General features: G+C 42.2%; 1 protein-coding gene across 2 annotated transcripts; it reads right to left on the reverse strand.

The window, feature by feature from the left end:
* Positions 1 to 2,712: 2,712 nt before the first annotated feature.
* KATNA1 (katanin catalytic subunit A1) lies at positions 2,713 to 26,618 on the reverse strand. 2 transcript variants are annotated; one of them, XM_080941971.1, is made up of 11 exons: positions 26,426 to 26,618; positions 18,458 to 18,632; positions 17,791 to 17,948; positions 15,735 to 15,915; positions 13,729 to 13,850; positions 11,738 to 11,843; positions 10,466 to 10,624; positions 5,840 to 5,966; positions 4,805 to 4,939; positions 4,327 to 4,453; positions 2,713 to 3,057 (listed from the first exon to the last, which is right to left on the reverse strand). In XM_080941971.1, the coding sequence occupies exons 2-11, from the start codon at positions 18,617 to 18,619 to the stop codon at positions 2,859 to 2,861; spliced, it is 1,476 nt and encodes a 491-aa protein (XP_080798097.1). In that variant the 5' UTR covers positions 18,620 to 18,632; positions 26,426 to 26,618; the 3' UTR covers positions 2,713 to 2,858. The 2 variants fall into 2 exon arrangements, with proteins under 2 accessions (XP_080798097.1, XP_080798096.1); XM_080941970.1 differs by lacking the exon at positions 26,426 to 26,618 and adding an exon at positions 21,638 to 21,683.
* Positions 26,619 to 27,186: the final 568 nt, after the last annotated feature.

Consider the following 27,186-nt stretch of genomic DNA (forward strand, 5'->3'; position numbering starts at 1 on the left):
GGCCAAAAGAGGGCACTGGGTCTCCAGCTGGAGGTGCAGAGTGGTTGTGAGTGGTCTGCCTTGGGCACTGAGAACCACACTCAAGTGGTGTGTAAGAGCAGGAAGAACTCAACACCCCCATGGAGTAGGATAGTTGTTGGAGGATGGTTTGGGGCACCGTGCATTCAGACATATGGCTGTGGTCCAGCGTCCCAACACAATGGCATGCTCAACAATCTTGGGTCTCTGTGTTATGTAAAAATTGCTTTCCATCACTCCTGATTGGTTAATAAGAGCTGATCAGCCAGTTAGCTGGGCAGAAGAGAATGGGGGAGGGACGACCCAGAGAGAACTAAGTGGGAAGAAAGTAGAGAACCAGGAGGAGGTGTGGAGAAACGGTGTGGGAGGCCAGGAGGATTCACCATGAGGTCAGGACAAGAGAGCAGCCACAGGAGACACATGGACCAGAGCGAACCAGGGCAAGTCCAGATGGCAAGGAATGGGGCTCAGAACCTGCCCAGCTTAGGCTTAACAAAAATACTAGGTCTTTGTGTCTTTATTTAGGAGCTGAAATGGGCTAGAGCAGAAGTAGTAGTTATTTGGGAACCAGTGGGGCACAGAAACCGAACCAAATATTACATTTACAGATAAAAGTGTGGCTGTTTGGGTAAGTGGTGCTGTACATAGGTCCTGTCATTCACGTGGCTGAAACCGAGGCTCAGCTCTTTTGAAGACGTCATGGAGTCAAGGAAGGTTCTGAGTACAGTGTATTTATAAGCAAAGCTCCGTCCTGTTTCTTCGCTGTCACTCAATTGCTTTTTTCAGCAGTGTTACCTGGTACACACAACTTCCTTATCCCGTGTGCTAATTTTTGTTCTGTTGAGAGTTTTGAAAGCCATATGTGGTAGAGCAGCACAGTACTTAATGACATGGCAACCTCGTTAGGTCGGAGTGACACTGGGTCAGGGACATGGCCCAAGAAAGTACTTGCTGCTGCTTTGCCTTTCCTACCAATAGCAGGGGGCTGAAGCCATGAATGTCGGAAGCACTGCGCTGCTGAGCTGCCACGTGACAGTGTGTCAGCCAAGCTGAAGTTGAATCTTGTTGGGTTTTAATCATTTTTTTATTAGATACTCTGCATTTACATTTGAGATATCCCTTTCCCCGCTCAGCTCCCATCCCCCTCCCCGTCCGTTTGCCTTCACAAAGGTGCACCCTCTCCACCCCTATCATTTTTGTATGTAGTCCAGGCATCTTAGACTCAACAAGACCTCGATCATGGATTCTCCTGCACGCTGGGATTATACAGGCAGGTAACACTACCTTGGTTATATGCAGAGCTGAAAATCAAACTTAGGTCTTTATGCAAATGTGGCATATCCCTAACCCCAGCTGGATTGTTTTTTCAAGACAGGGTTTTGCAATGTAGCCCTAGCTGTCCTAGAACTCACTCTGTAGGCTATCCTGGAACTCAGAACTGCCTGCCTCTGCCTCCCAAGTGCTGGTATTAAAGGTGTGGGCCACCACTGCCTGGCTTAGCTGGTACCCACTAGTATCAGTTTGTGTCTGCTGATTCTCAGAGTTGTTAGAAAAAGCACCAGTTCCAACTCTAAGTGAGTGCGGTGACTTATGTTATACATCAGCCATTCGCACACAAACTCTAGTGAGATTCACTATGGTTTCCTTCCCGCCCGGGAAGACGTGTGACCACAGCACTGTACTCAGTGTACCCAAGTTTGTCTTCTGCTGCTAAGATGGTAAGTGCCTCCTCCCCACAATGTGCATGCACATGGAGATGGGAACCAAAGTTTTATACTATTACCTGTGTCTGCATGTGTGCGTGCACATGTGTGCATGTGTGTAGGCCAGACATCAGCCACTGGGTGTATTTTTTGAGGGTCCATCTACCTTTTTCAACATAAGGTCTCTCAATGGACAGACTCATCAACAGGCTAGGCTGGCTGGCCAGAAAGCCCCAGGGATCTGCCCATCCTCCCTTTTCACAGGGGGGACAAGTACATACTTTTTTTTAACCTACTGCAGAGCCTCGTGTTGACCTGGCAAGCACTTGCCTCTGAGCACCTGCTCCATGCCGACTTCACTGCACTACACCAGCTTTTATTTGTGCTTATTATGAATGTGACTAAGTGGGCTAATGAGTCTGCCTAAAGGATGGTAAACAGCAAGGTGTAGGAATACTACCTGCACTATACAGCCTTTTTCAAAGGTAGAATGAAGGTATTTAAGCCAGGAGTGCTGACAAGCCTCCAGTGCACATGGGAGCAGAAGCAGTGGACTTCCTCTCAAGTTATTCAGAAAACACTATTATTTCCATGCCTCTTTTAAATGAACATTGAAGAGTTCTAATTTTTTTCCTGAAGAAGTGTGTGTGTGTATACAGGTGTCTAAGGATCTCAGAGGCACCATATGTATCCTCCTGAAGCTACCCTACATAGGTGCTGGGAACTGAACAGAACATTATGCACTCTTCAAACCACTGAGCCATCTCCCCATCCCTAAGAGTCCTAGTCTTACCTGGAAGGAAAAAGAAAAGCTGCCATGGTACTGATGAGAAGGAAGTCACACTAGGCCTAGCTCTGCTGTAACTAGCAGCATGTGCAACTGTTTACTGTTTTCTGTCATTACCACAGGACACATCGACGGGTAGAGGGAGGGGCTGTACTTAGCAGCACTCTGGAGGGGCTAAATTAAAACAGTGTGCAGCTTAAAAATATTGTCTTTATTCAGAACCAGAAAGAATTTAGAAATCACATCATTATCAAAGTTTAAAAAAATATAGCACTCAATGCATTGAAATACTACATTTAATTATTTTTCAAAGACTTAAGGCAGATTTCTCACAGTTTACATGTGAGAACTTAGCACGATCCAAACTCAACTATCCATTTCTCATATCTTTCAATGTCGGCAGCTGATACTGATTTAGAAACCTTCTTTAAAGCCATTTCAAAATCCTCCATGGTGGTAGGCATATGCATTTCTTCTCTTGAAAGGTTCCGGATTTCTTCTGGGGTTAGACCCTCAATACGTCTCCTCATGGCCATCAAGGATGCGTCCCTAGGTTTTAAGTTTTTAAAAAAGCCCAACGTGTTACTTCAAAAACAAAAAAGCAAAATAAACAAGAAACCAAACCAAAAAAACCTGTTAAATTCTCTAAGATCGTAAACCTATCATATGCATACATAATACATTAAACCTTACACTGGAAAGTAAAGGCTGCTGTTAGCTGCTTTTTAGCAATGCATCTTCCACAATGAACTAAGTATACTTTCATTCAGTTCAGTATAAATGCTGACTGCACAGTCCAAGACGAAAGTAAAAGGGTACAATAAAGAAACCTGCATTAGGGCTGGAGAGATGGCTCAATAGTTAAGAGCACTGGCTTCTCTTCCAGAGGTTCTGAGTTCAATTCCCAACAACCACATGGTGTCAAGACCATCTATAACGGAATCTGATGCCCTCTTCTGGCATGCAGGTGTACATGCAGCAGAGTACACATAGATTAAAAAAAAATAAAAAAGCTTGCAATTGCATCTCCTTATCTTCTCAATAAAGAATAAATATTCACCATGGAAACAAGGAAAATCAGGTCACGGAGGGTTTTCCTTTTCCCTCTATTACAGGAACTTCACATCTTTATAAGCTGGGCAGAGGAACACACACTTGGGAGGCAGAGGCAGGAAGATATCTGAATTAGAGGCCAGCCTGGTCTACAAAGTAAGTTCCACAATAGCCAGGGCTACACTCTAGAAAAGTTTCATGTAGCCCTGACTGACCTCAAATTGGCAGTGTTCCAGGGATGACCTGTACTTCTGATTGTCCTGCCTCTGTGTCCTGAGTGCTAGGACTATAATTCACCACGTTATGTAGTACTGAGGACCAAATCCAGCCAACTGCTTCATGCATGTTAAGCAAGTGTTCCACTACCTGAGTCACATGCCCCATTCTTTGACCAAGTTCACCCTTAACTGCAGTCACCATGTATGCATAGGGACAGTAACTTCATTTGTATACATTCTCTCTGACCCTCATGTTCTACGTAATGTTCTCCCTTAGAAACAATACTTCTTAAACTTGGAGCTTTCAAATGAACAGTGGACCACCAGATGCAAATATCTTGCCAACACTTAACACTAACTTCAGACCAACTTGCAACCATAAATACATTGTAGTGTATTTTTTACAGGGCTTGAGATTAAATTCATGGCTTCACAAGCTAGACAAATACTATACAAATGAGCCTTGGCCAATGTAGGCTATCTGCCTTAATATGATATAAACACTTACAACTGAGGTTTATGTGTACGAAATATGAGAAATACACACCTGCACACATTGGTAATGTCTGCACCCGAGTAGCCTTCCATGTTTTCTGCTATGCTTGCAAGGTTAACATCCTCAGCCAATTCCAGCTCTCGTAGACTTATTTTTAACAGTTCTTCCCTGCCTTTTGCTAATGGAGAAACACATTTGAAAACGTAAGCCTTCAGTGGGAAGAGAATATTGTTTACCTTGGTCATGCCTACTTTCTGGTATAGTCTAAAAATGGCTTCATAATGTAGCTCAGGCTGGCTTTAATCCTCCTGCTTCAGCCAAGGAGAGTTCATTTACAGGCATAAGCCACCATGTACATCTGAAGCCCACGAAGTACCAAGAATCGCTTCTCAAGTCTTGGAGCAAGCACACTTATGATAGTATCAAGGCTTCCAGGTGTACGTATCTGCCTCTTAAGGAAAGCTAGTATCAAATTTTAAATTATAAAAACTATTTGGTAACTGGAACCCCCAGAAAAGAGTCGTAATACCTGATGGTAACGGAATATAGATTCTTTTTTCCAGACGACGTCTTAAAGCCTCATCTATGTCCCACGGGAAATTAGTAGCCGCCAGAACCATAACCATTTTAGAGGGGTCATCATTTTCTGAAGCACCCCCAACACCTAAAAGGCAGGAAGAATAAAAGTTACGGAGTGGGATTCATGAACTACAGCTCAGTTCTTTACAGACCCTGACATCCGTACACAGTGCTGCAAGGCAGTGCAGTTTTCCAGCCTCCCCAAGGCTTATAGAAGTGTGTGACCCAGGAAAATGAAGTTTTACAGTATACCAAAATTTGACAAGGATTTCATGAGAACACTAGATCAGCTCAAATACTTGCTAAATTATTTTTTAAAACATCATTGGGTATGGTGGTATAGGACTTAAATCTCAGCACTTGAGAGACAGAGGCAGGCATATTTCTGAGTTTGAGGCCACCATGGCCTACATGGTTTCAAGACAGCCCAGACTATGTAGAGACCCTGTGTCAAAACAAAACCAAACCAAAACCAAACCATCAGGCTGGAAAGACTACAGTGGTTAAGAGCACTGGCTGCTCTTCCAGAGGACTTGAGTTCAGTCCTCACCATGCGGTGGCTCACAACAGTAACTCCAGTTTCTGTGGCTGTGACACCCTCTTCTAACCTCATGTATAAATAAGATGCCCATACATAAATAAAAATAAAACATTTATAAAATGTGAATATTTTTAACAAATATCCCAAATACCTGCATAACCTCCAAGGTCGATCTTTTGCATCTCTTCTTGAGTTCTGCGGTTAAAAATAAGAGCCCAGTATATACACCAAGAGGGGAGTGTGCATGCTGTTATTTCTGACACATCGCCCTCCAAGAATGCCCATTTACAGCTCCTAATCTCTAGGTCCTCAGTGCCTTCCCCTCTGGTCTACCCAGAGCTCTGAGCACACACTGCATGTGCCGGGCTCACATTACCAACAGCAGAACTGACAGGAAAGCACACAGAGCCAATCCCATCCCAAGCGTATCAGACATGCGTGTACCATCCATCTGAACCAGCAGCTCAGCCTTCACCCTTCGGCTTGCTTCATGCTCCTCAGAGGTTCCACGGCGGCTGCAAATGGAATCTATCTCATCGATAAATATGGTAGCTGGGGAGTAAAACCGAGCCTAAAGAAGAAACCAATACGAAGTTTTAGGGTTTCAAATTTTCCTATTTAAAAATAATCCAAAGTTGAGGACACAACTTAGTGACAGAGTGCTTGCCTAGTGCTTAAGGCCCAAATGTTGCAGAAGTAACAATTTATAGATTAGAAACTGGGAAACATGGCTCAGCAGTTCTCTTGTAAAGAACACGAGTTCAGTGCCCAGCCACCCAAATGGGCAACTCAGTCTTGCATAAGTGCCGTTTCAGGGGATTCTGCACAGACATGCGCACAGGCACTCACACACACACTGAAGACATAAAGAAATCTCTTAAGGAAACTGGCAAATAGCTGAAGAGGCCGCTATGCTGTAGCATTAGCTGAACAGGGTGAGAGGAAGGCACGCCATCGCATTAGCTGAACAGGGTGAGAGGAAGGCACGCCATCACACTTTACTGCTTTTAAATTATTCATTTGTGTGCACGTGTACATGTGCCGGTGTAGGACAGCCACAGAGCATGTGTGGACGGACAGTTGGAGGCTCTTGTGGGTTCCAGAGATCACACTGAGGTTGACAAGCTTGGTAGCAAGCACCACTGAACAATCTTGTTGTCCTATCTTTTCTTTTGTTTGGACATAAGGCCTCATGAATCCCAGGTGTCCGTGATGTGCTATACAGCTAAAGGTGACCTTGAACCCATTTATTCTGCTGGGAATTTAGCAGAGCACAGTCAAGTTAACAGCTCTGAAACATAACTTCTAATGAAAATATAAATATCATTTTTCCCATTATATAATTATACTGGCTCTTCTCAAGAACCGTGTGTGCATGCATGTGTTTGTATGTATGTGTTTGTGTGTATGTGACTGTGTGTGAGTGTGTGAGCACATCTGTGTGTGTGTGATATAAATACAGGGTTATCCTGTACCCTATTAATGGTATGAACAACTGTCATAGGACATTTAGAGATACTGATAGTTTCAATTTCTACAAAAAGCTTGGTTTAAACCATTATCTTACACTATAGTCTGTCTAAACAGAGAAGTTCTTGTTTGATGGCCATTTTTTTACATAAATTTTTTTTTACATTTTTATACATAAAGCACATTTTAATGTTTCTAAGTAGACCATTAAAAGTCAACGTATATTGATGTGTTCTAAGCACATCAACAGACTTCAAATTTCATTTTGCATGCTTGCTTTCACACCAAGAAGAAAACACTATTTCTGACTGATTCTTCTCAACCGTGGAGTCAGAACTGTCTGACTTCAAGCAGAGGCGATAGGACACAAGCTTAGAAAGGTACCATGGAGAGGTTTTTTTTTCTTTCTTCTTCCCTTCATTGTTTTTATTTTGTTGAGAAAAATTTTCTCTGCATAGCCCTGGCTGTCCTGGAACTTGCTCTGTGGTCCAGGCGGCTTAGCACTCACAGAGATCCACCTGCCTCTGCCTCCCAAGTGCTGGGATTAAAGGCGTGTGCAAACACCACCTGGCATGGAAAAGTCCTATAGATCCCACTTCTGTTTACCGTTAAAATAAAACAATTGGACAATTACATTTGTAATGCCGTATGAAAAATCATGGACATTTTTACTGAATTTAAATGGTCTTATTTAAAGGCAGGCCTTTGGGGACTGAAGAGACTGTGGCTCAGCAGTTAAGAACGCTGGTGCTGACCAGCACCCCCAGAGCAGCTCACAATGGTATCCAACCCCAGTTCCAGGGACCTGATGTCCTCTTCCCGCCTCCTTGGGCACCAGACATGCACAACAGTGCACACACACACTTGCAGGCAAAACACCAATGCAGTAAAAATAAAAATACAGACTTTAACTTCCAGACAAATTCCTATAACAAGGAAGATGAAGCAGCCACAAAGTCTCAAATCAGACTACATGTTTTTAGAAGGTTTCTTCTATTTTGAATAAAGATTTATTTTTACGTTCATTGATGTTTTGCCTATATATGTCTGTGTGAGAGTGTCTGATCCCCTTGAACTGGAATCATAGACAGTTGTAAGCTGCCATGTGGGTGCTAGGAATTGAGCCCAGGTCCTCTGGAAGAGCAGTGCTCTTAGGCTGTTGAGCCATCTCTCCAACCCCTCCTCCTCCTTCTTCGGTCGTTTTCATCGTCATCTCCGTCTTTGTCGTCTTCCTCTTCCTCCTCCTTTGTTTTTGTTTTTTTAAGAGAGAGGGGACTGAAGAGATGACTCATTGGTTAGGAGCACTGACTGCTCTTCCAGAGGTCCTGAGTTCAAGTCCCAGCAACCACATGGTGGCTCACAACCACCTGTAAGGAGATCTGGTGCCATCTTCTGGTGTGTCTGAAGACAGTGACAGTGTATTCACATACATAAAATAAATAAAATTTTAAAAAGGATTTTAAAAAAGCCTCAAAGAATAATAAAACAGAGGCCTTGACTGAAGGAATTCAATGTCATCCTCAGATATATAGAGTTTAAAGCCACCCTATGATACATGAGGCCCTGTCTCAAAAAAATCAATTAATTAATTAATTAGAACATAGGCCTTAACCAACATACAACATCCACTGTGAGTGATCCTGGATAACGAGAACATGTAAAAAGAAGTGCCATCTACTGGCATAGCGGCATATGCCTACAATCTCAGCATTCAGGGAGGAGAAGCAGGACTGCTAGGAATTTCAAGGTAGCCGGGGCTATACAGCCAAGACCCTATCTCAAAATACAGAGTGAAAGAATCATCTCAAGTTACAAGGGAGACAGAAGCTTTAGGTCTCTGAGAAAGGAGTCCATTTTGACTTGGGCCCTAACTCTGGATCACAATGGCAGGAACACCAAAGTCTAGGCACTGGCTGAGTCATAACCAACTCAGCACACACTCCTAGAAAGGCAAAGGAATTTCTTTAATGATGGCTTAGGTGGTTCTCAAGCAGCTCCAGAGAAGCCAGTAAAAACTGCTTTTTGATATGCCTTTGTATACTACAGTAAGACAAGCAGGGCTCTAAGTGGAGAGCATCCTCAAGGCCTAGGCTTGGAGAAAAGAATGAGGCAAGCCACCACTTAGCAGGAAGCATCTTCCACAGAAGAAATCAGCTTACATCAATATGAAAATCTACACTTGAAAACATAGTAAACAGCTGGGCAATGGTAGCACATGACTTTAATTCCAGCGCTTGAGAGGTAGAATTGTGAGTTCAAGGCCAGCCTGGTCTACAAAATGAGTTCCAAGGCAGCCAGGGCTACACAGAGAGATCCTGACTAAGTTTGATGGGGTTGGGGTGAGGATGAGGGGTGGGGGGGGGGACCTCTTAAACAGTGACAGGTAGCATCAAGCACCAGTGAGTTAGGATTTGTATTAAACAATTTACTTGAATCGGTTTACTTCTCTGATTTCTGCATGTGGAGGCCAAAGGCCAATCTCAGGTGTCTTACCTCAGGTGCTGTCTACCTTCAGCTTTGAGATAATGTCTCTCACTGGCCTGGCACTCAACAATGTAAATAGGAGGGCTTGTCTGCAGTGCCCCATGAATCTACCTTCTTTGCCCCCACCCCCAGCTCTGGGATCACAAATACAAACTAGTACAACTAGTATTTTTACACGAATGCCAGGGATTGATCTCAGGTTCTTCCTTTGCATTTTCCCAATTAAGCCGTCTCCCCAGCCCACGAATAGAGGAATGAAGACTGAGAAAGGGAAGGACCTGCTGGAGGGAACGACTAGGAAATTAATAAGGAATCTGGACCCAGAGTGTAAGCTTGGTTCTTCTGCGATGTTGGCAGTACTTTCCCCTCATGCACTGGAAAATCAGTTTTTCAGAATTATCAGAGATTCTCCATTAGGTTGCTATCGTGCTATAGACTACTAACAAGCAATTGAAAGCCTGCTAACAACTGCCTCCTGGCTTATAAGTTAGGTTCAACAGGAAGTGCAGTGAGATCACAGAAGCATGAGGGGCAGCTTTATACACTCACACACACAATTAAAATTAATCTTAAGCTCTTGGCATAGCTGAGAGACTGGAGATGATCTAAGTTCCATAGCTACTCCACATTCTCATGTGTAGCTTGTTAGAACAGAACACTCACCACGTCATAAGCAGGGTGCTGTTCAACAAATCATGGAGCTGGCAAGATGGCTCATGCAGATAAATGTACTAATTGCACAAGTGTGAGCCCTGGAATCCAAGGGTGGAAGGAGAGAGCCACAGCACAAAATTGTCCTCTGACTCTACTTGAGTGTGGTGATACACACATGCTTCCCTCCCCATCGTATAGAAGTGTACATACACAACAGTAACATTTTAAACAAACCAGTCAGCCATAATTATTTTAGACTCTTACAGCACACAAATAATGCTCAGAAAATAGGAGATGTGGCTCCACCTCTGGAGGAAGGGAAACAAAGAGAAGCCCAAGTTACTTGTGATCATAAAGGATATGTCAAAGGCACAGAACTGGGTCCTAGGCAGAGTGCTATCCTACCCACGTAATGGAGAAAGTCAGACAGGTAATCTCTGTTCGAGTTGCTTCTAACATTACCATTTCAAACAGAAGACGGACAAGCTTCTCAGACTCTCCTCTGTATTTGGAAGTCAGAGTTGATGAAGAGACATTGAAGAATGTTGTCTTGCACTCTGTGGCAACTGCTTTAGCAAGAAGGGTCTTTCCAGTGCCAGGTGGGCCAACCATCAACACACCCTGAGGGAAAGTAACAGTGTAAAAAGGACTCCATCTGCCACTGCCCTTGCCTTACCTTCTGTGTTTTGTTTTGTGAGGATAAATACAGACATGGCCGTGACCTCCTGGGCTGATGATCGTCCTTCTCCATTCTCTGGAGCGGTGGAGACTACCTTGTATGTAGCCTGCCCTGATTCTAACTAATGACACTAAGTATCACACTTCACTACAGTTACATATGACACTGTGACAAAGAGCAAAGATGAATGATCTTTCATAACAAAGTTTATTTATTTATCTACTTATAAAATAGGACCTCATTAATTTAGTCCTAGTTGTCCTGGAACTCATATGTAGCCCAGGCTGGCCTCAAATTCACAGAGCTCCACCTATCTCTGCTTCTAACTATTGGGATTAAAAGGATATACCATCACTACCAGCACAAATAACTTTTCTATTACACAAAAGGAAGATAATCACATTAAAAGTTTGGAACTCAATTAAGAAAAAGGAAAATAGATAATTGTTAATTAATCATTATCAAAAGATTAACTATTGGTAATTGGTATTTTTAAAGAGGCAGATATTTACTCATAACTCAGATTTTCTTAAATAGCTTTTTATATCATCCCAGAATCTTTAAACCATCCATTATGAGATAAAAATATTGCTGAATTTTTCAAGAGAATTCCCATCTACCATGACAGATTATGTGGTAAGACAAATGAAACACACTAACCAATTGGGTAGGATGTGCAAAAAGAAGGTCAGTCTAAGTGCTATGTGTGAGTAGAATGATCCTGAACATGGTACTGCTTACTCGGGGACCCTGCATTAGCTTTTGATCAGAACATTCTGAATAATACAAAATAAATTCTTTCTCTTAAAAAGCTTTTTTGAGATAGGACCTTACTCTAATCCAATCTGTCCTGGAAATTACTATGTAGCCAAGGCTGACATCAAAGCCAAGGTGAACCTCCTGCCTCAGCTTCCCGAGTGTGGGATTACAGGCTTGAGCTACTACGCCTGGTTTGAAGTTTTCTTATTCCACTTTCTCCAATATAAATAAGTAAGGGCTCTCCACAGCAGCACTACTGCATACTCTCCGAGGGGATAACGAGGGTGTGAACTTACTTTCCACGGTCTCCTAATGCCCTTAAAGAATTCTGGCATCCACATTGGTAACACCACTGCTTCCTGAAGCAACTTTTTAGCTTCTACTAAATCAGCAATATCATACCTGAAAGAAAAGATACTTTATCAGCCAACCCCTCAGAATATGTATCTAATATTATATCATCACCTGAAAACCATCACCCCCACAGGTTTTTATGCCACCAACAAAATGTTCAATCCTTTCTTGGGCCCTGAAGAATACACATATTAGTCTTACTACAACCAACAAGTATACACAGAATACACCTTTGTATACACAAAGTTTTTGTATTTGTCTTTAGTTCTTGGCAACAACGGTTTTCAGTCTAACTTAAAGTAACATAGATCTCCTTCATTCAATCTCTCTATTGCCAAGCTGGTGTAAAATCTATGATGTGGTATGACCTAAGTCAAGATTTGAGCACCTCAACTAAAAAGCTTGGGACCAAAAATATTTCTGGGTTGGGAATATTTGCATAACTTCACTAGTTGAGCATTTTCTAATCCAAAAAAACATTCTTAATATAAAACTCTCCATATTTTCTAAATATAATGACTTTGCTTTAAAAAAAAAATGTGGCTCAAGGGCTAGAGATGGCTCAGAGGTTAAAAGCACTGACTGCTCGTCCAGAGTCCGAAGTTATATTCTCAGCAACCACATGGTGGCTCACAACCATCTGTAATGGAATCTGATGCCCTCTTCTAGTTTGTCTGAAGACAGCTACAGTGTACTCAAATCTTTAAAAACACAATGTGGCTCAATGTGTTTTGCCTGCATGTATGTCTGTTTGACGGTGTCAAATCTTAGAGTTACAGACAATTGTGAGCTGGAATTTGAACCGGGGTCTTCTGGAAGAACAGGCAGTGTGCTCTTAACCACTGAGCCATCTCTGTAGACCCAGGCATCTTCTATCTCATAATGGCTTAGAAAAATGGCCATTGAAAAAGTAATAACCAGGGCACACAGCAGACACTGGCAACACTTCTAACTCTAAGGAAAGAAGCCAAGGTGAAAAAAGTCATCAACATCATTATGACGTTCTCCCTAGACACTAAAATATATACTGGTGCTACTAGTGTATGTAGCAATTTTATTATGAAAATGGATTTTACTTATAAATGACAATTAATAGAAATATTTACACATAATAAAGACACCTATTAATCATCTATATTATAACAGAAATAGAAAGTAACAATATAACTTGTAGAAAAGTGAACTTTTATAATATATTGTAAAACGGCATAATCTTTTACCACTAGTTGCAAATCAAAGCAACATCCACCCTAAGCTATACATAAGATGCGCGCATTGAAAATCTCCACCTAACCTGGTGTCGGTGAGATGGCTCGGTTCATACCACATATCATCACACATACAAACAAAACAGGCTGGCGAGATGGCTCAGCGATAAGAGCACTGGCCGCTCTTGTAGAGCCCCAGGTTTGATTCCCAGCACCAAACTGTAGCTCGTGGGCATTTATTTATAACTCTAGTTCCAGGGAATATGATGCCGTCCTCCCTCCAAAGGCACATGTGATATAATGACATATATGCACGCAAAACACCCACACAGTGCAAAATCCAAATAAAGTTTTAAACCCATGAACTGAAGTCTGGGTACCATAGCTCAGTTCATTTGGTCCTCATCGTGCATGCAGATGCCTGGAGTCCTTGCCATCACCATGTAAGTTGGGTGCGTGATGTCTGTCACCTCAGCCCTCAGTAAGAACTGAAGTTCAATGCTATGCTGGCTACACAGCCACTGTGAAGCCTGCCTGGTCTACAGGGAACCCTCCCTCAAAACAAGCAAAAGTAAGACCTGCAAGACAGCGGGCTCAGCTCAGTGGGGACCAGGGCTGCTCACTGCACATCCTCCATGCTGGCCTCAGAGGCAGATCTTTAGCACGTGTCATCTTTTCTCCATTTCTGCTTCCCAAACCATCAATTACTGTGTGATGTGACTTACCACCGAACGTTGGGATTCTGAGAAATTATATCTCTTTCCAAAGCTTCTACTAAGTCCTTGTCATACCCCGTGCTATCAAATTTATTTGCTTCTGGTTCCGTAACTGCAGCAGGTAATTTGTTCTACACAGGAGATAAGAAACAGAAGAGTTTTTAATTGACCAAAAATCAGAAACAATAATTAGACCAAAGTGATTTTGCTTACTGAATCGTCTCCTTATGTGAACCCAACATAAATCAAATTTCTGATCTTGCTTCTCAAAGTGCTGGTTTCATCACACCTGGCCAAGGAAAACTAATCCAAATCAAAGTAGATTTTCTCCAAAGAAACCAGAGAGGCCAGAAGGAAGTGATACAGTATTTTCCAAGGTTACAAAGAAAACCCAGGACCCTTTCAGCATAATATCCTTCAGAAAAGATAAAGATAGCAAGGCATTCTTAGAAAGACAGTTGGAAAATTCCAGCATTTGGGAATCAGAGACAAGAGAAGCTATCTCACAATTTTAAACCAATCTAAAACCAACCCCACCCCCCCCAAAAAAAATTAAAACAAACAAAAAACAAGAAAGAAAGAAAAGAGAAAGACAAAAAGACCTCAGATTAGAAAAAACTGACAGAACTTTATCTACTTTGAAACACCAGCAAGTCTAAACAATCCTGGAACTATATATGTCTATCAGGCTTTATTTCCTCCTAAGTTTTCTAAATTACATTTGACAGCAAAAGCAAAAACTATAACAGTCTAATGTGGTTCCAAATTAATACAGGGAAGATATTTATCATTGTAAATAGGGAAAAAAAGGAATATCTGACTTCTGAGTACAGTAGAGGTCACAGAATAACCATCAATAAATCGCTTTGCAGATACTATGCGCGCATGTGCACACACACACACACACACACACACACACACACACACACACTTCAAAGAATGCCCACTTTAATATAATACAACTTCAAAAGGGGCTCAAACACATGGCAAATGAAGTAAGATAATCAACTCAGGACCTAAACAGGAAGTGAACATAATGAAAAATTCAACCAGGAAAGTTCATCTGGAAATTGAACACAGAAGAGAGGATGTTCTACTAAAGCAAGCACGTGAAAGAACAGGTAATGAAGGACTCTTTGCTAATGACATGCATACATTGGTCCGCCCTACATCAAATAGTTGAGCTGCATTTGTCAGGACTCCAAAGAGAGAACCACACCAAAAACTGGTGTTGTGCCTCGGCATTTTGCCATGTCTGTGGACTCTGGCTAATTGGCAGTGATGTCAGCTGAGACAGAGGCATGTGCTGAGGGAAGACCCAGGGAGGACACGTGATGTTTGGAGTCTAAAAGTCCACTTTCCCCATATCCTTTCTTTCCTGCTGCCTCTGGTGGGTGGGCTAAAAGGGAGGTTAAAGTGTTTGAGCACCATCATTAAAAGTAGACTTTGAAAAGTTACAGTTACACACAATAGTAAGCCTAAGAGAGAGAGGTGTCACTCTACCTACAAAAGCAAACCTCAGATCTCTCACCAGAAACACTCTACGAAAACACTGGACGCACTTTAAGTGTAGAAAGCAATTCCCAATCCAAGATTATGACACCCAGCAAAGAGAGGTTTAAAATCCTGTGGAGAAATAGACTTACCATTTTAAGTGTGAACTAAAACAATTCCTATAATACTAAGAAGAACCTTACACAGAAAGGAAGAAAGACAACCACACAAGTGGATCACATGAAAGAGAGAAAAAGAAACAGATGAACAAGAGTAAGATGATATCGAATTTAACTGTGTGGTTTAGAGAGAGAGAGACAGAGAGAATGTGCACCAGTGTCACCGGTGTGCAGCTGCCTGCAGAGAGCAGAAGAGGCTGGGACTGCCGGAGTTGGAGGCACAGGAAGCTGGGAGCTACCCATGTAGGTGTTGGACCCTAACTTGGGAAGAGCAGCAAGTGCACTTTAACCACTGTGCCATCTCTTCAGGTCCAACCTTCACTTTGAAGACAGTACATTTACCTTCTCTTCTCTGCCCTTATTCTGCTCTTTCTTTTCACGACATCGAACAGCCTTCCCTCTGTCACTGTGCAGATTCTGCGCAGATGGTCGATGAGCCCTGACAACTGTGCCTGGCCGGTTACTGTGTGGCTTAGGGTCATTGTGCTGAGAAGACTGGCGTTTCCTAGGTCCTGGTGAGGGTCTGAACAACACAAGGTTATTACAGTCACAATTCCTGAAGGAGCTGACATACAGAGAACACAGTGGCATAACAAACTTGAGGACGCACCCCAGGGTCTGAAATGTAAACTTGGCATGACCTCTCTAGCCAGGGCACGAACACAGTACTGTCATATTTACAAGCAGCCAGGGCAGCGTGAAAGTCATTTCTACTCAGGACATCACTGAGTGCGGGAAAGTGGAAAAAAAGCGAGTATCAGAGACCAGTGTTCTATCATTGCCACCAGAATAGCGTACACATGCTGAGTGTCTTCTGCCCACAGCTACATGTCCATCTACTGTCATTTACTTAGAGTATATCATAATTCTCATTGTTTAAAGGCTTTAGCTCCTGAATCTGAAAAACAGAGGCCAGGAATACATAGCACACTCCAGGTCAGGACTACAAAGTGAGACCCTTCTCAAAAAGAGAAAAAGATGGCAGCTGAAGAAATGGCTTAGCAACCAAGAGCAGCTGTTGCTTTTGCTCCTGCCCTGGGTTCTCAGCTCCCAGGATCTACAAAGGAGTTCACAAGTGTCTGTGACTACATTCCAGGATCCAATGCTGCTTCTAGCCTCTGCAGGCACCAGGCACAGAGGCTGTAGACAAACAAGGTAAATAAAAATAATGCCGGTGGAAATTACAGAAACAAATGGAAGGTACCTTACGTTCACACAGACCCCGCTCATCTCATTTTGATATTGTGGCAGAATTCAGACCTCCATATTTACTGGCTCTTTGAATTACAATGGAATATATAAAAACACACAAAAATCACAAAAGAATAATACAGAATGACTTTTTTCTCAAGTGCCTCAGGGTATACTTCAATACAAAGAAGGTATGTTACCTAAAGTCAGTACACTTTCATTGTTTTTAATATAGAAAAAATAAAGTATGGCTTATTAGAAGCTTTATTATGAGAAATAAATGATCTCTACAGCCTGGACAATACTTAGAGATCTGCAAGTGCTCAGTATGAAGAACCAGTGTCCCCGAAGCACGATTTAAAAAGTACACAAAACAATGACAGAATATCTAAACCAAGCCGCATCTCAGTACAAGGGTCTCAAACCAATCACTGACAAAGAGTCAAGTCAGAGTGTTCTTTCCAGACAGCCAAAGATCCACATATTCACACCATTACACAAACAGGACATCTGTCATGTGAGGCAGGGAATGGATACCTACATCCATACTTTTCACTTAAAGTGTGCTGTTAAAGCAGGCACACTAGGTAGAGATAGCACTTTAGTCAAAGCAATGCCAATGATTTGCTTTTTTGTATTTTCAAGAAAGGGTTTCTCTGTCCAGACCTCTCTCTGCAGACAAGGCTAACCTCAAACTCACAGAGACCCGCCTACCTCTGCCCACCAAGTGCTGGGACTAAGATGTGTGGCACCATCTTCTGGCACTTGATTGATAATCCATTTGCTGTCACTTGGTAGTAGAAAACTGAGGGTAAAATACCAGATGAAACCAGGCAGGCTCAAAAACTTGTCAAACTTTATCAATTTATATAAGAAAAAAAAAAAACAAAAAAAACAACAAAAAAAAAAAACTAAGGTCTACACAGCATGCATGATTTTTCAACAGCTAAGAAGAGTGAAGACTTCAGTTTCCAGACACATCAGTCCCTAAGACAACACTGAGTCTGTAATTTTTAGCCCATGCACCAAAACCTCATTCTGGCTAATTTCCACCTAAACTTGATACACAGTTAAACAATTCTAAAAGGGCATCTCAGTACAAACCTCCCCTCTAGTCCTGTCCCCAGCAACTCGGTTCTCCTAGATATGGACCAAGGGGAGGCTGCCAACTACCTGGGCTAGTTGATCTCTTACAGTCTCCACTTACCTTCTTTCAACAGGTACAGGTAAAGACCAGACCTCTCCTTCAGAAGCTGGGAGTTCATGCTGTGCAGCTTTCAGAGGAGTGCTGTCCAGTTTAAAGCTCTCGAGTGTTTTCATGATATCCTTAACATGCTTAGCTTCCACATTTATTTCCTGCCAAACCTAGTTTCAAGAATGATAAGAATAATAAATAAAACGTTTCCTTTTCTCTTTTTAATAATATGTTTAATAATCACTGCTAAAATGAAACTCAGGACAGTTTCCTATGTCACAGCTGCCACTTTGAAGGACAACCAGCAGACAACCAGCAATGATTATTTTCTGTTCCAGTTATAAATTTACTTCTGAAAGCATGAATGAAACTGCTGACTAAGGGCTGATGACTCACAGGCTAACAGGCTGCTCTTCCATAAGGACCCGGAATTAATTCTCTGAGGCCTGGTATTGATGGTGCACACCTTTAATCCCAGTACTTAGGAGGCAGAAGCAGGTGAGTCTCTGATTTGAAGCTAGCCTGGTCTACAGAGCTACTTCTAGCACAACCAAAGCCACACAAAGGAACCTTGTCTCAAAAAAATAAAACCAAACAACCAAACTACTGTACTCTCTTATGTACGCAGTGATCATGAGTGTAAACTTCTGAGTATTAGTCACAGTAGCATAACTCTTACCTGTTGCCATTTCTGATGGAGGAATGTGTCTTTGACTGAGTACAGATACTTGTTTATTTGGTCAAGAACTCCCTGATAATAGACCACTGCAGAGTCATAGTTTCCCAGCAATGCATATTCACGAGCCAACTTTACATTCTCAATAATCATCAGAAGACTCATGCTCACATGTAAGCTAAGGGAGAAAAAACAAGAGACATTTTTGGTGTTATACATTTCTTAAAAATAATCAGTTTCTTAAAAATATACTTGCCAGGACTCCTTTAATAAGTAAGTATACAATGGGGCCAGTGAGACCATTTAGAAGATGACTCAGCTTTAATCCAAGGAACCCAAGTAAAGGTCAAACAAGAAAACCAAATCCACACAGCTGTCCTGACCTCCATGTAAACATACCACAGTACACACCTGCCCCTAATCTGACAAAGTATCAAAAATTTAAATAATTCTTTTTAAGTAACTCATTTTATGTATGGATATTTTGTCTTTACGTATCTCCATATACCATGTGCATACAGTGTGTACAGAGGCCAGAGGAAGGTATTTGATACTTTGGAACTGGAGTTAGATGGTTGTGAGCTACAATGTGTGCACTGAGAACTGTTCTAGGGCCCCTGGAAACACAGCCGGTGTCTTTAACTACTGAGCCATCTCACTAGTCTGAACAAATCATTTTTACAAATTAAGTTTACAATAACGCAGGCAACACCATCTCTACATTCACTACACTTCCCGCCCTTAAAGTACACATACAACAAGGCTTTGACTTCCATCAAAAATAAAACCCATACATGTGTACAAACATGCTTGGTTTTAGTCCCACTTCTGAGCTCCACCATAAAGGGTAGCTCAGAAATTACTTTTTAGATTAACTCAGTTCAAAACCAATGTTCCCCTATGTAGGTCCTCTGGCATTTTACTGGAATTTTTAATCAAGATGTTTGTCTACAGTTACTCTATATTTATCTCTACTACACTAAGTTCTCTGAGCATAGGATATACATGTAAAACTTGTAGAATTGTATCCTCAGTGCAGGACACACACACATTTATCTAAACATCTGCAGAACTAACGCTCACTCCTGGGCATAGTTTTGAGAAGTCCAAATTAGCAGACAGTATATGTGTTTTGAAGTTAGAAAAACCTTGGTTAGAAATCTAAATCTACCATCATGGTTAAGCCCTTAATATTTCTTCCAAGTCTCAACTGTTAAATTGTAACTGGGCTAGGAACTACTTCCAAGGTTCCATAAGCCATAGAAAGTGACTAGGCAGACGCTCTGCGGGTGCCTGCAGTCTGTCCCTTGGGAACTGAAGTGGTAGAACGGAAGGTCTGAGGTCAGCCTGGCAAACACCAAGTTCAAAGTGAGCCTGAGCAGCTCAATCAGACCTCGTCTCTGAGCAAACTGGAAACGGATCCTAAAACTAAAACCTAGATCTCTGAAAAATTAAAAACAATTCTTTGCTAGGATTTTGATCAAGAAAAAACAAAAAGGTGTGTAAGAAAAAAATTCTAAGTAAAAATGAAAATATAACACAATTTAAGACAAAAAGAAATGGATTTTTTCTTTCACTGTTGAAAAAGAATAAGATTTTGGCCAGGTCTGGCCATGCAAATACAATTAATCCTAGCACTAAGGAAACAAAGGCAGGTGGATTAGTTTACTGCTGGCCTGGTCTACACAGCAGGCTCCAGACTACTGGTGCTAGCTAGCTTCATAATGAAATCTTGTCCAAAACAAACAAACAAACAAAAACAAAAAAACAAACAAACCCCCCCCCCCCCACAAGAGACACTATAATAACCGTAATAAAAAGTCCTTTAGAAACTTTAGGAGAAGGGCAGGAGCAATGGCTCAGCAGTTAAGAGCACTGGCTGCTCTTGCAGAGGTCCTAGTTCAAATCCCAGCCACCACATGGTGGCTCACGACCATATGTAATGGGATCCGATGCCCTCTTCTGGTGTGTCTGAAAAGAGTGACAGTGTACTCATATGCATAAAATAAGTACATAAATCTTAAACAAAACAAAACCTTTAGGATGAACTGGGCATAGTAGCACAAGATTTTTCTCCCAGCACTGTGGAAGCAGAGGCAAATGAGTATCTGTGAGCTGAAGACCAGCAAAGTCTACAAACAAATTCTACAACAGCCAAGTGCACAGAGAAACCCTGTCTTGAAAGACAAAACATCAAAAATCAAAACTTTAGAAATTTTTATACATGTTTGGGAGGGGGGAATGGGATGGGAGGATTGGAGTGGGGGGAGGCTAAAGGGGGTGGGGATGGACACACAGGCTAGTATTCTTCCGAAAGTGCTCTCTGCCTTATTTTTTGAGATAGGGTCTCTTAATGAAACTAGCCTGGCTGGCTGCAGGTCCCAGGAATCCTCCCCAGCACTAAGACTAACGGCATGTGCTCTCATACCCAGTGGCTTCTGAGATCCAACCCAGAGTTTTATGCTTGCTAGCAGGCACTTTAGCACCTGAGCCATCTCCCCAGCTTCTATGGGTACCTACCTTCTAAACAGCAAAAATTCCAGTTACATCAAAGTTGACAGAGAAAACAGAAAACTGACCACCCTCCTCCTTTCTCTTCTGGCTGCTGCTGGTGGAAGCCAGGCTCTTCTTTGTACATGCTCAACATTCTACTACTGAATTTATCCCTGGTCTCCTGACCCACTTTTCTATATATCAATGGCCCTATGCAGATTCCCTGACACTGAAGTTGCAGATGCTTGTGAGCAGCTACATGGAGCTGGAAATTGAACCCAGGTCCTCTGGAAGACTGAACACTGAGCCATCTCTCCAGGCTCATTTGATTCTTGCGTGATTACTTCCATCTTGAAACTATCTTTGCCCTATAGCAATGCCAGAAAGGAACCTGGCCAGCTCTGTTAAGTGTACAGTGGATCTGTATGGCCCAGCAGGTCTCTCTTTGACTTTTTTTTTTTTTTTTTTTTTTTGGGATGGTCATGGCCAGGGCTCAAAGCTCAAAAAAGTTATTCCTAGACTTCTTCAATGTTATACTGTTTTGAGTTCTCAAGCCAAATCGGTTTCTTTCTTTTCTTCAGGGAGGAAGTAGGAAGGTTTCATATTAGCTCTGGTTGGCCTAAAACCACAGTGGCTCTCTTGCTCAGCCTCCTAAGTGCCAGGATTACAGGTGTGATCTTCCATGCCTACCTTGGTATTTTTCTAACAAATAAATAACACAACATCAATCCAAGGCTACACGAACAGATGACACCCTTATCTATAAAACAAAACAAAAAGATGTTTATGGATATGTACCCTTATTCCACTAAGAGTTAGATAAAATATCATTTTCTATTACTGCAGTAATATCTAAGCCAGGATATTAACACCTATTTTTTGACAATCTTCAATTTCCCTTATTATTGCTCAAATTCCACTGCAGAAGAACAGAAACTGGGTTTATCTTGCACAGTATCCGGCAGAATTTGAGATAGAGTCTATGTACGGGGAAAAAAGTTAATAGACAAGACTTTAACTACTATTAGTTCTAAACAGTACCTACTGGCTCAAGGTTAATGTAACCCCCCCCCCCAAAAAAAAAAACCCAGTTGCCTCAAGATTGAGATTCTTAGTCCTTGGAAAGACAGTCTGCTGCTTCACCTTGCCCAAGTCTTCCTTTATACTACCCAACACATTGTTTACAGACCAGTTTAATTGCAGCCAACAAGCTACAACAGGAATTCTGAATTTAAGCATAAATCCAATTACATACAAAAACCTTTCAGCTGTTTTAAGCAAGTATCTGAACAAGTAAAGTTCCTCTACAAAGAGACAAAATACTCCCCCACCCATGTACAACTGGAAAAACCAGCAGCTAAAGAGCTCTAGAAGAGGCAGTGAATCCAAGCACTGAGCACTAAGATCTAACCACCAGCATGAGACAGTCCCCCACCCCCATGGTCCACATCTACACAGGACACCATAGCTGTCTAATTTCAAAGGTATGTAAGACTGGACTCCACTGAGAACTGCCATTTTTACTGCAAAATGCACAGGTCAATCATTCAAGAAACGCTTACAGAGCAAGCGTTTGCAAGAGAACTGCTTTGACGATAAAGACAGAAGTAGATGGGCAGCTGAGGTAGTGAAGGCAGAGGTCATCATTGGCTACAGAGCCAGCCTGGACTATATGACAGCCTGTTTCAAGTATATACACAATATATAAGAAGGAATGCTAGCAATAAACTTTCTACGAAAAAACAAAGTGTGGCACAGTGCACATGCGGAGGTCAGAAGACAAACAATGGTGTATAGTGGATTCTCTTGGTTTCAGTGTTGAACTGGGGCTGCCAGATTTGCCTGGCAAAGCACCCTCAAATGTGTTAAAGACAAACAAGCAATTTCAGGAAATTTAACTCTAGGATATGAGGTAGTTATTGGTCCTTTGAGGCCATGGATGCTGGCCGGTTGGCCACCCATGTGCACACAGACAGCACTAACTGGACTCAAAGGTTTATTAATAACAATGGGGATTTATTAATAAGACAACATAGGATCTGAAGTTGGGAGATGGAAACACTTGGAGGGTAATGGAGGTAGCGTTGAATGAATACAATCAACATACATGGTGTAAACATATGAAATTTTCAGAGAATAAAAAATATTTAAAAGAAAATAGTGACTGGAATTATGCTAAAGACAAAAATAAAATAAAAAAATTAGACTTTAAAATTCTTTAAGTTTTGTGGAAAGGATATGGTACATTTTATTTTTATTTATCTTGCCTTATTTTCATAGGAGAGCACAGGAAGCCAGAATGTTTCTAATGCATGGTCTGAAAATATCAGCTTTATATGACAATACAGTAAATTCAACAACGTTCTCTGATCCTTAATATTTATCAGAATTTTGGATATCAGTTTCAAAATCAGATACAGAAATATCTTTTGCAGATTTTATTTACTTACACACACACACACACACACACACACACTTCCAATGCTAGAAGGTTAAACATCTTTGAATATTTATCTGCATAGACCCCAATGGAACTCAGTGTGTGAGTGATGGCTTAGCATGTGCAGGCCCTGGTGCCCAGGGTAACAACAGCAGCTTGGCCTGTAAGATGGAAGGGGGGCCCCAACTGCTCTGAAACATTGAGCCAACACTCCAGTTCTTTTGCTGAGGGTGCAGGTTCTGGTCCCAACACTCACAACTGCCTGTAACTCCAGTTTCAGAACATTCAATGCCCACTTCTGGCCTCCTCCTCAGGCACATATGTAGCATACATACATGCAGCAAGTATTCAGAAACGATAATAAATGACTCTTCAACACAACACAATAAGGGAGCTTGAGTGATTGCTTGGTAGTGGTTAAAATACATCTGCTCTTGCATAGAGAACCCAAGTGTTGTTCCCAGTAACTCCAGCTTCTGATCCTCCTTACCTCTGCCTTGGACTGGGATTACAGGTGGTTACACCACCTCCAGTCCAAGCCTTTATTTAATAATTAGCACTTTTTATGTAATTAACTCCCAACAGAACAGTGATGCCCTTTTTTCTTGATGGTACCCAGATGAAACATATTCAAGCACAATAAAGTTATCATTACTAAAAAGGTGTGTGCATGATTATCCACACAACACTCTTCAGGGAAAAAAGAAAATCCAATCTAGGAACAGGAGAGATGGCTCAGCATTGGCTGCTCTTCCAACAGACTCTGGCTCAATTCCCAGCACCCACAAGGCAGCTCACAACTGTCTGTAACTCCAGTTTCTAGAGGATTTGACATCTTCACATATACATACATGCAGGTAAAACATCAATACACGTAAAATAAATCAATCTTTTTTAAAAGTCCACTTAATAGGTATTGGTATTGTTTCAGATCATCCTGAACAAACAGGTAACTTAAAAGCCATATTAAAGCCCTACTAACAAAATCTAACCACTACTAGCAAAATCTATTTAGCGTATTATCGACATGGACTATGCTGATTTGACATGCTATCTTTTCATAGTCAAGTAGAAGAGAAAAATCAACATGCCATTGTCAACAGAAATTCAATACAGTAAATTCAATGAGATTCTCTGATTCTTAACATTTATTGGGATTTTGTTACCAAGTCTCAAAATCAGATACAGAATCCTTTGAAGATTTACACAGACAGATACACAGACAGACACACACACACACACACCCCTAAAGGCCTTCTAGGATAAAAAATGCCATAAACGTTCACATAGCTCTATGTGGTCTGGGAGGTTGAAAGCTAATCAGCAGACTTTTTCCTATGTAGTAAGTTACCAACTGCAGCAATTTTCTTATTTCTTGGTATGAAAAACATACTAATTACTAAACTATCTCCTTCAGAAAAGAAAACAGGATACTGATACATTTAGGCCTTTAGTAACATGACAGTATGTTTCTAGCCATCTACTAAGTACACACTTTATGAAGCATCGATGTTTCAAGTAGGAACAAAAGGTATGATTTTAAAGGGAACCCATAAACCGGTACCATCAAGAAAAAAAGGGCACCACTGTTCTGTTGGGTACTACATAAAAAGTACCAATGATTACTAAATAAGATTTGAACTGGGGGTAGTATAGCCGCCTGTAATCCCAGTACAAGGCAAAGGCAAGAGGATCAGAAGTTCAGAGCCAGTTTCCACTACAAAGGACACTGTCCGTAAATAAATAATCAAATTAACAAATAAATAAATAAACGAGGGCTGGCAACAGTTACAAGTACAAGGCAGAGGCAAGAGGATCAGGAGTTCTGGGCCAGTTTTGGCTACAAGAGACACTGTCAATAAACAAATTAATTAATTAATAAAGGCAACAGTTACAAGTCTGCGTTCATATGCAATTGCACCCACATAATGAATGAAACAAATGCTTCCAAGGATAAATTTTCTCTACAGTGCCAAAACAAAAAGGCCATAAGTTTTCATGAGAACACAGGGCTCTCAAATTAAGACACTAACTCCAAGTGTGGTGTGGTGGCACACATCTTTAATCCCAGCGCTAGGAGGTAAAGGTAATCTCTTAGGCTAGCCTGGTGTCTTTGTCAGGGTTTCTATTCCTGCACAAAACATGACCAAGAAGCAAGTTGGGGAGGAAAGGGTTTTATTCAGCTTACACTTCCACATTGCTGTTTGTCACCAAAGGAAGTCAGGACTGGAACTCAAGCAGGTCAGGAAGCAGGAGCTGATGCAGAGGCCATGTAGGGATGTCACTTACTGGTTTGCTTCCCGTGGCTTGCTCAGCCTACTTTCTTATAGAACCCAGGTCTACCAGCCCAGGGATGGCACCACCCACAATGGCCTGGGCTCCCTCCCTCCTTGATCACTAGTTGAGAAAATGCCTTACAGCTGGATCTCATGGAGGCATTTCTTCAACTGAGGCGCCTTTCTCTTTGATAACTCCAACTTATGTCAAGTTGACACAAAAAACCAGCCAATACATCTGGTCTAAAGAGCAAGATCCAGAACAGCCAGGGATACACAGAGAAATCCCATCTCGAAATAAGACAGAAACACAGACAGACAGAAAGAGAAAGAATATCAACACTATCAGCCTTAAAAATAACAATAACAACTAACGCCAGTGAGTTGGCTCCGTTGATAAAGGTATTTGCTCAGCATGCCTAGCTACTCGAGTTCAACTCTGGGACCCTCATAGTGGTGGATGGAAGGAAGTGACCCCACCAGCTGTCCTCTGACCTCCACTTACGCGCCCACATCTACACCATACTCACACAACAGCAATAAATACAAAGGCAAATTCAAAGGAGAAACAGAACAGAAATAAGTAAACAACCTAAAAGCAGTACAATTCCAACCTAACAAACTGTAAGAAAAGAAGCCGAATCCCAACGTCTAAGTTCTGGGGATTTTACAGGGCGGAAGTTTCGGGGTGGGGGCGTGAACGCGTTCTCCGTTCGGGTGTCGGGCAGGCCGGACAGGGAGCACGGAGGCCCGAGCACTCACCCGGCACGGCCCAGGCTTCGGGACACGCTGCCCGTCGCGTGGCGGGAAGTGAGGCCCGGGCTCCGGCGTCGCGCTCGGAGCTCCGCGAGCCGCACGGCCGAGGCCCGCGGGCACCGCAGTTCTTCGTTGCTGCCAAGTTGAAATCAAACCGGACAAGCCCCTCTAACAGGGTCCTCCGCCAGTCCGGCATGCGCGGGGCCACGCCCCGGAAGTAAGGGGCTTTACGGGCGTGCGCGCGCAGGCGGAACCTGCGGTGGGGGCGCGGCCGAGCTCTAGGTGCGTCTGCGCACTCCGTGCGGCCGCTTGGGAATGGGAGTAGGCGGGGCGAAGGGCTGGGTAATACCCCGCCTACTTCAGTACTTACCCTGTGGACCATTATCTCTTCTCAGGTCTTACTCACTTTATCTGCCTTCCCTTCAACTTACACTAGGCTGCTTTGAGGTTAGGAGGTCAGGGGCTCTCTTTCAGGTGAGTGTCAGTACTCAGGCAATTCGTTTATGACAAATCTTGCTTTAGAACCCGGTACTTACCTATGACCCATGTCACGGTGTAACACGAATACTCTCAAGATACGCTAGAGGTGGGATTTTATTTCCAATTCCAGGGGATCCATCACCCTCTTCTGATCTCATAAGACACAAAGCACTAACTGGTACACGTAAATACATGCAGGAAAACCATTGCATACATGAAATAATGTTTTACAGGGCTTAAATAAAGTCTTCTAAAAATTTCACCCAAAATAGAAAATATTTTTTCTG

The sequence above is a fragment of the Micromys minutus genome (assembly GCF_963924665.1).
Source record: "Micromys minutus genome assembly, chromosome: 30".
NCBI classification, from domain to species: domain Eukaryota; kingdom Metazoa; phylum Chordata; class Mammalia; order Rodentia; family Muridae; genus Micromys; species Micromys minutus.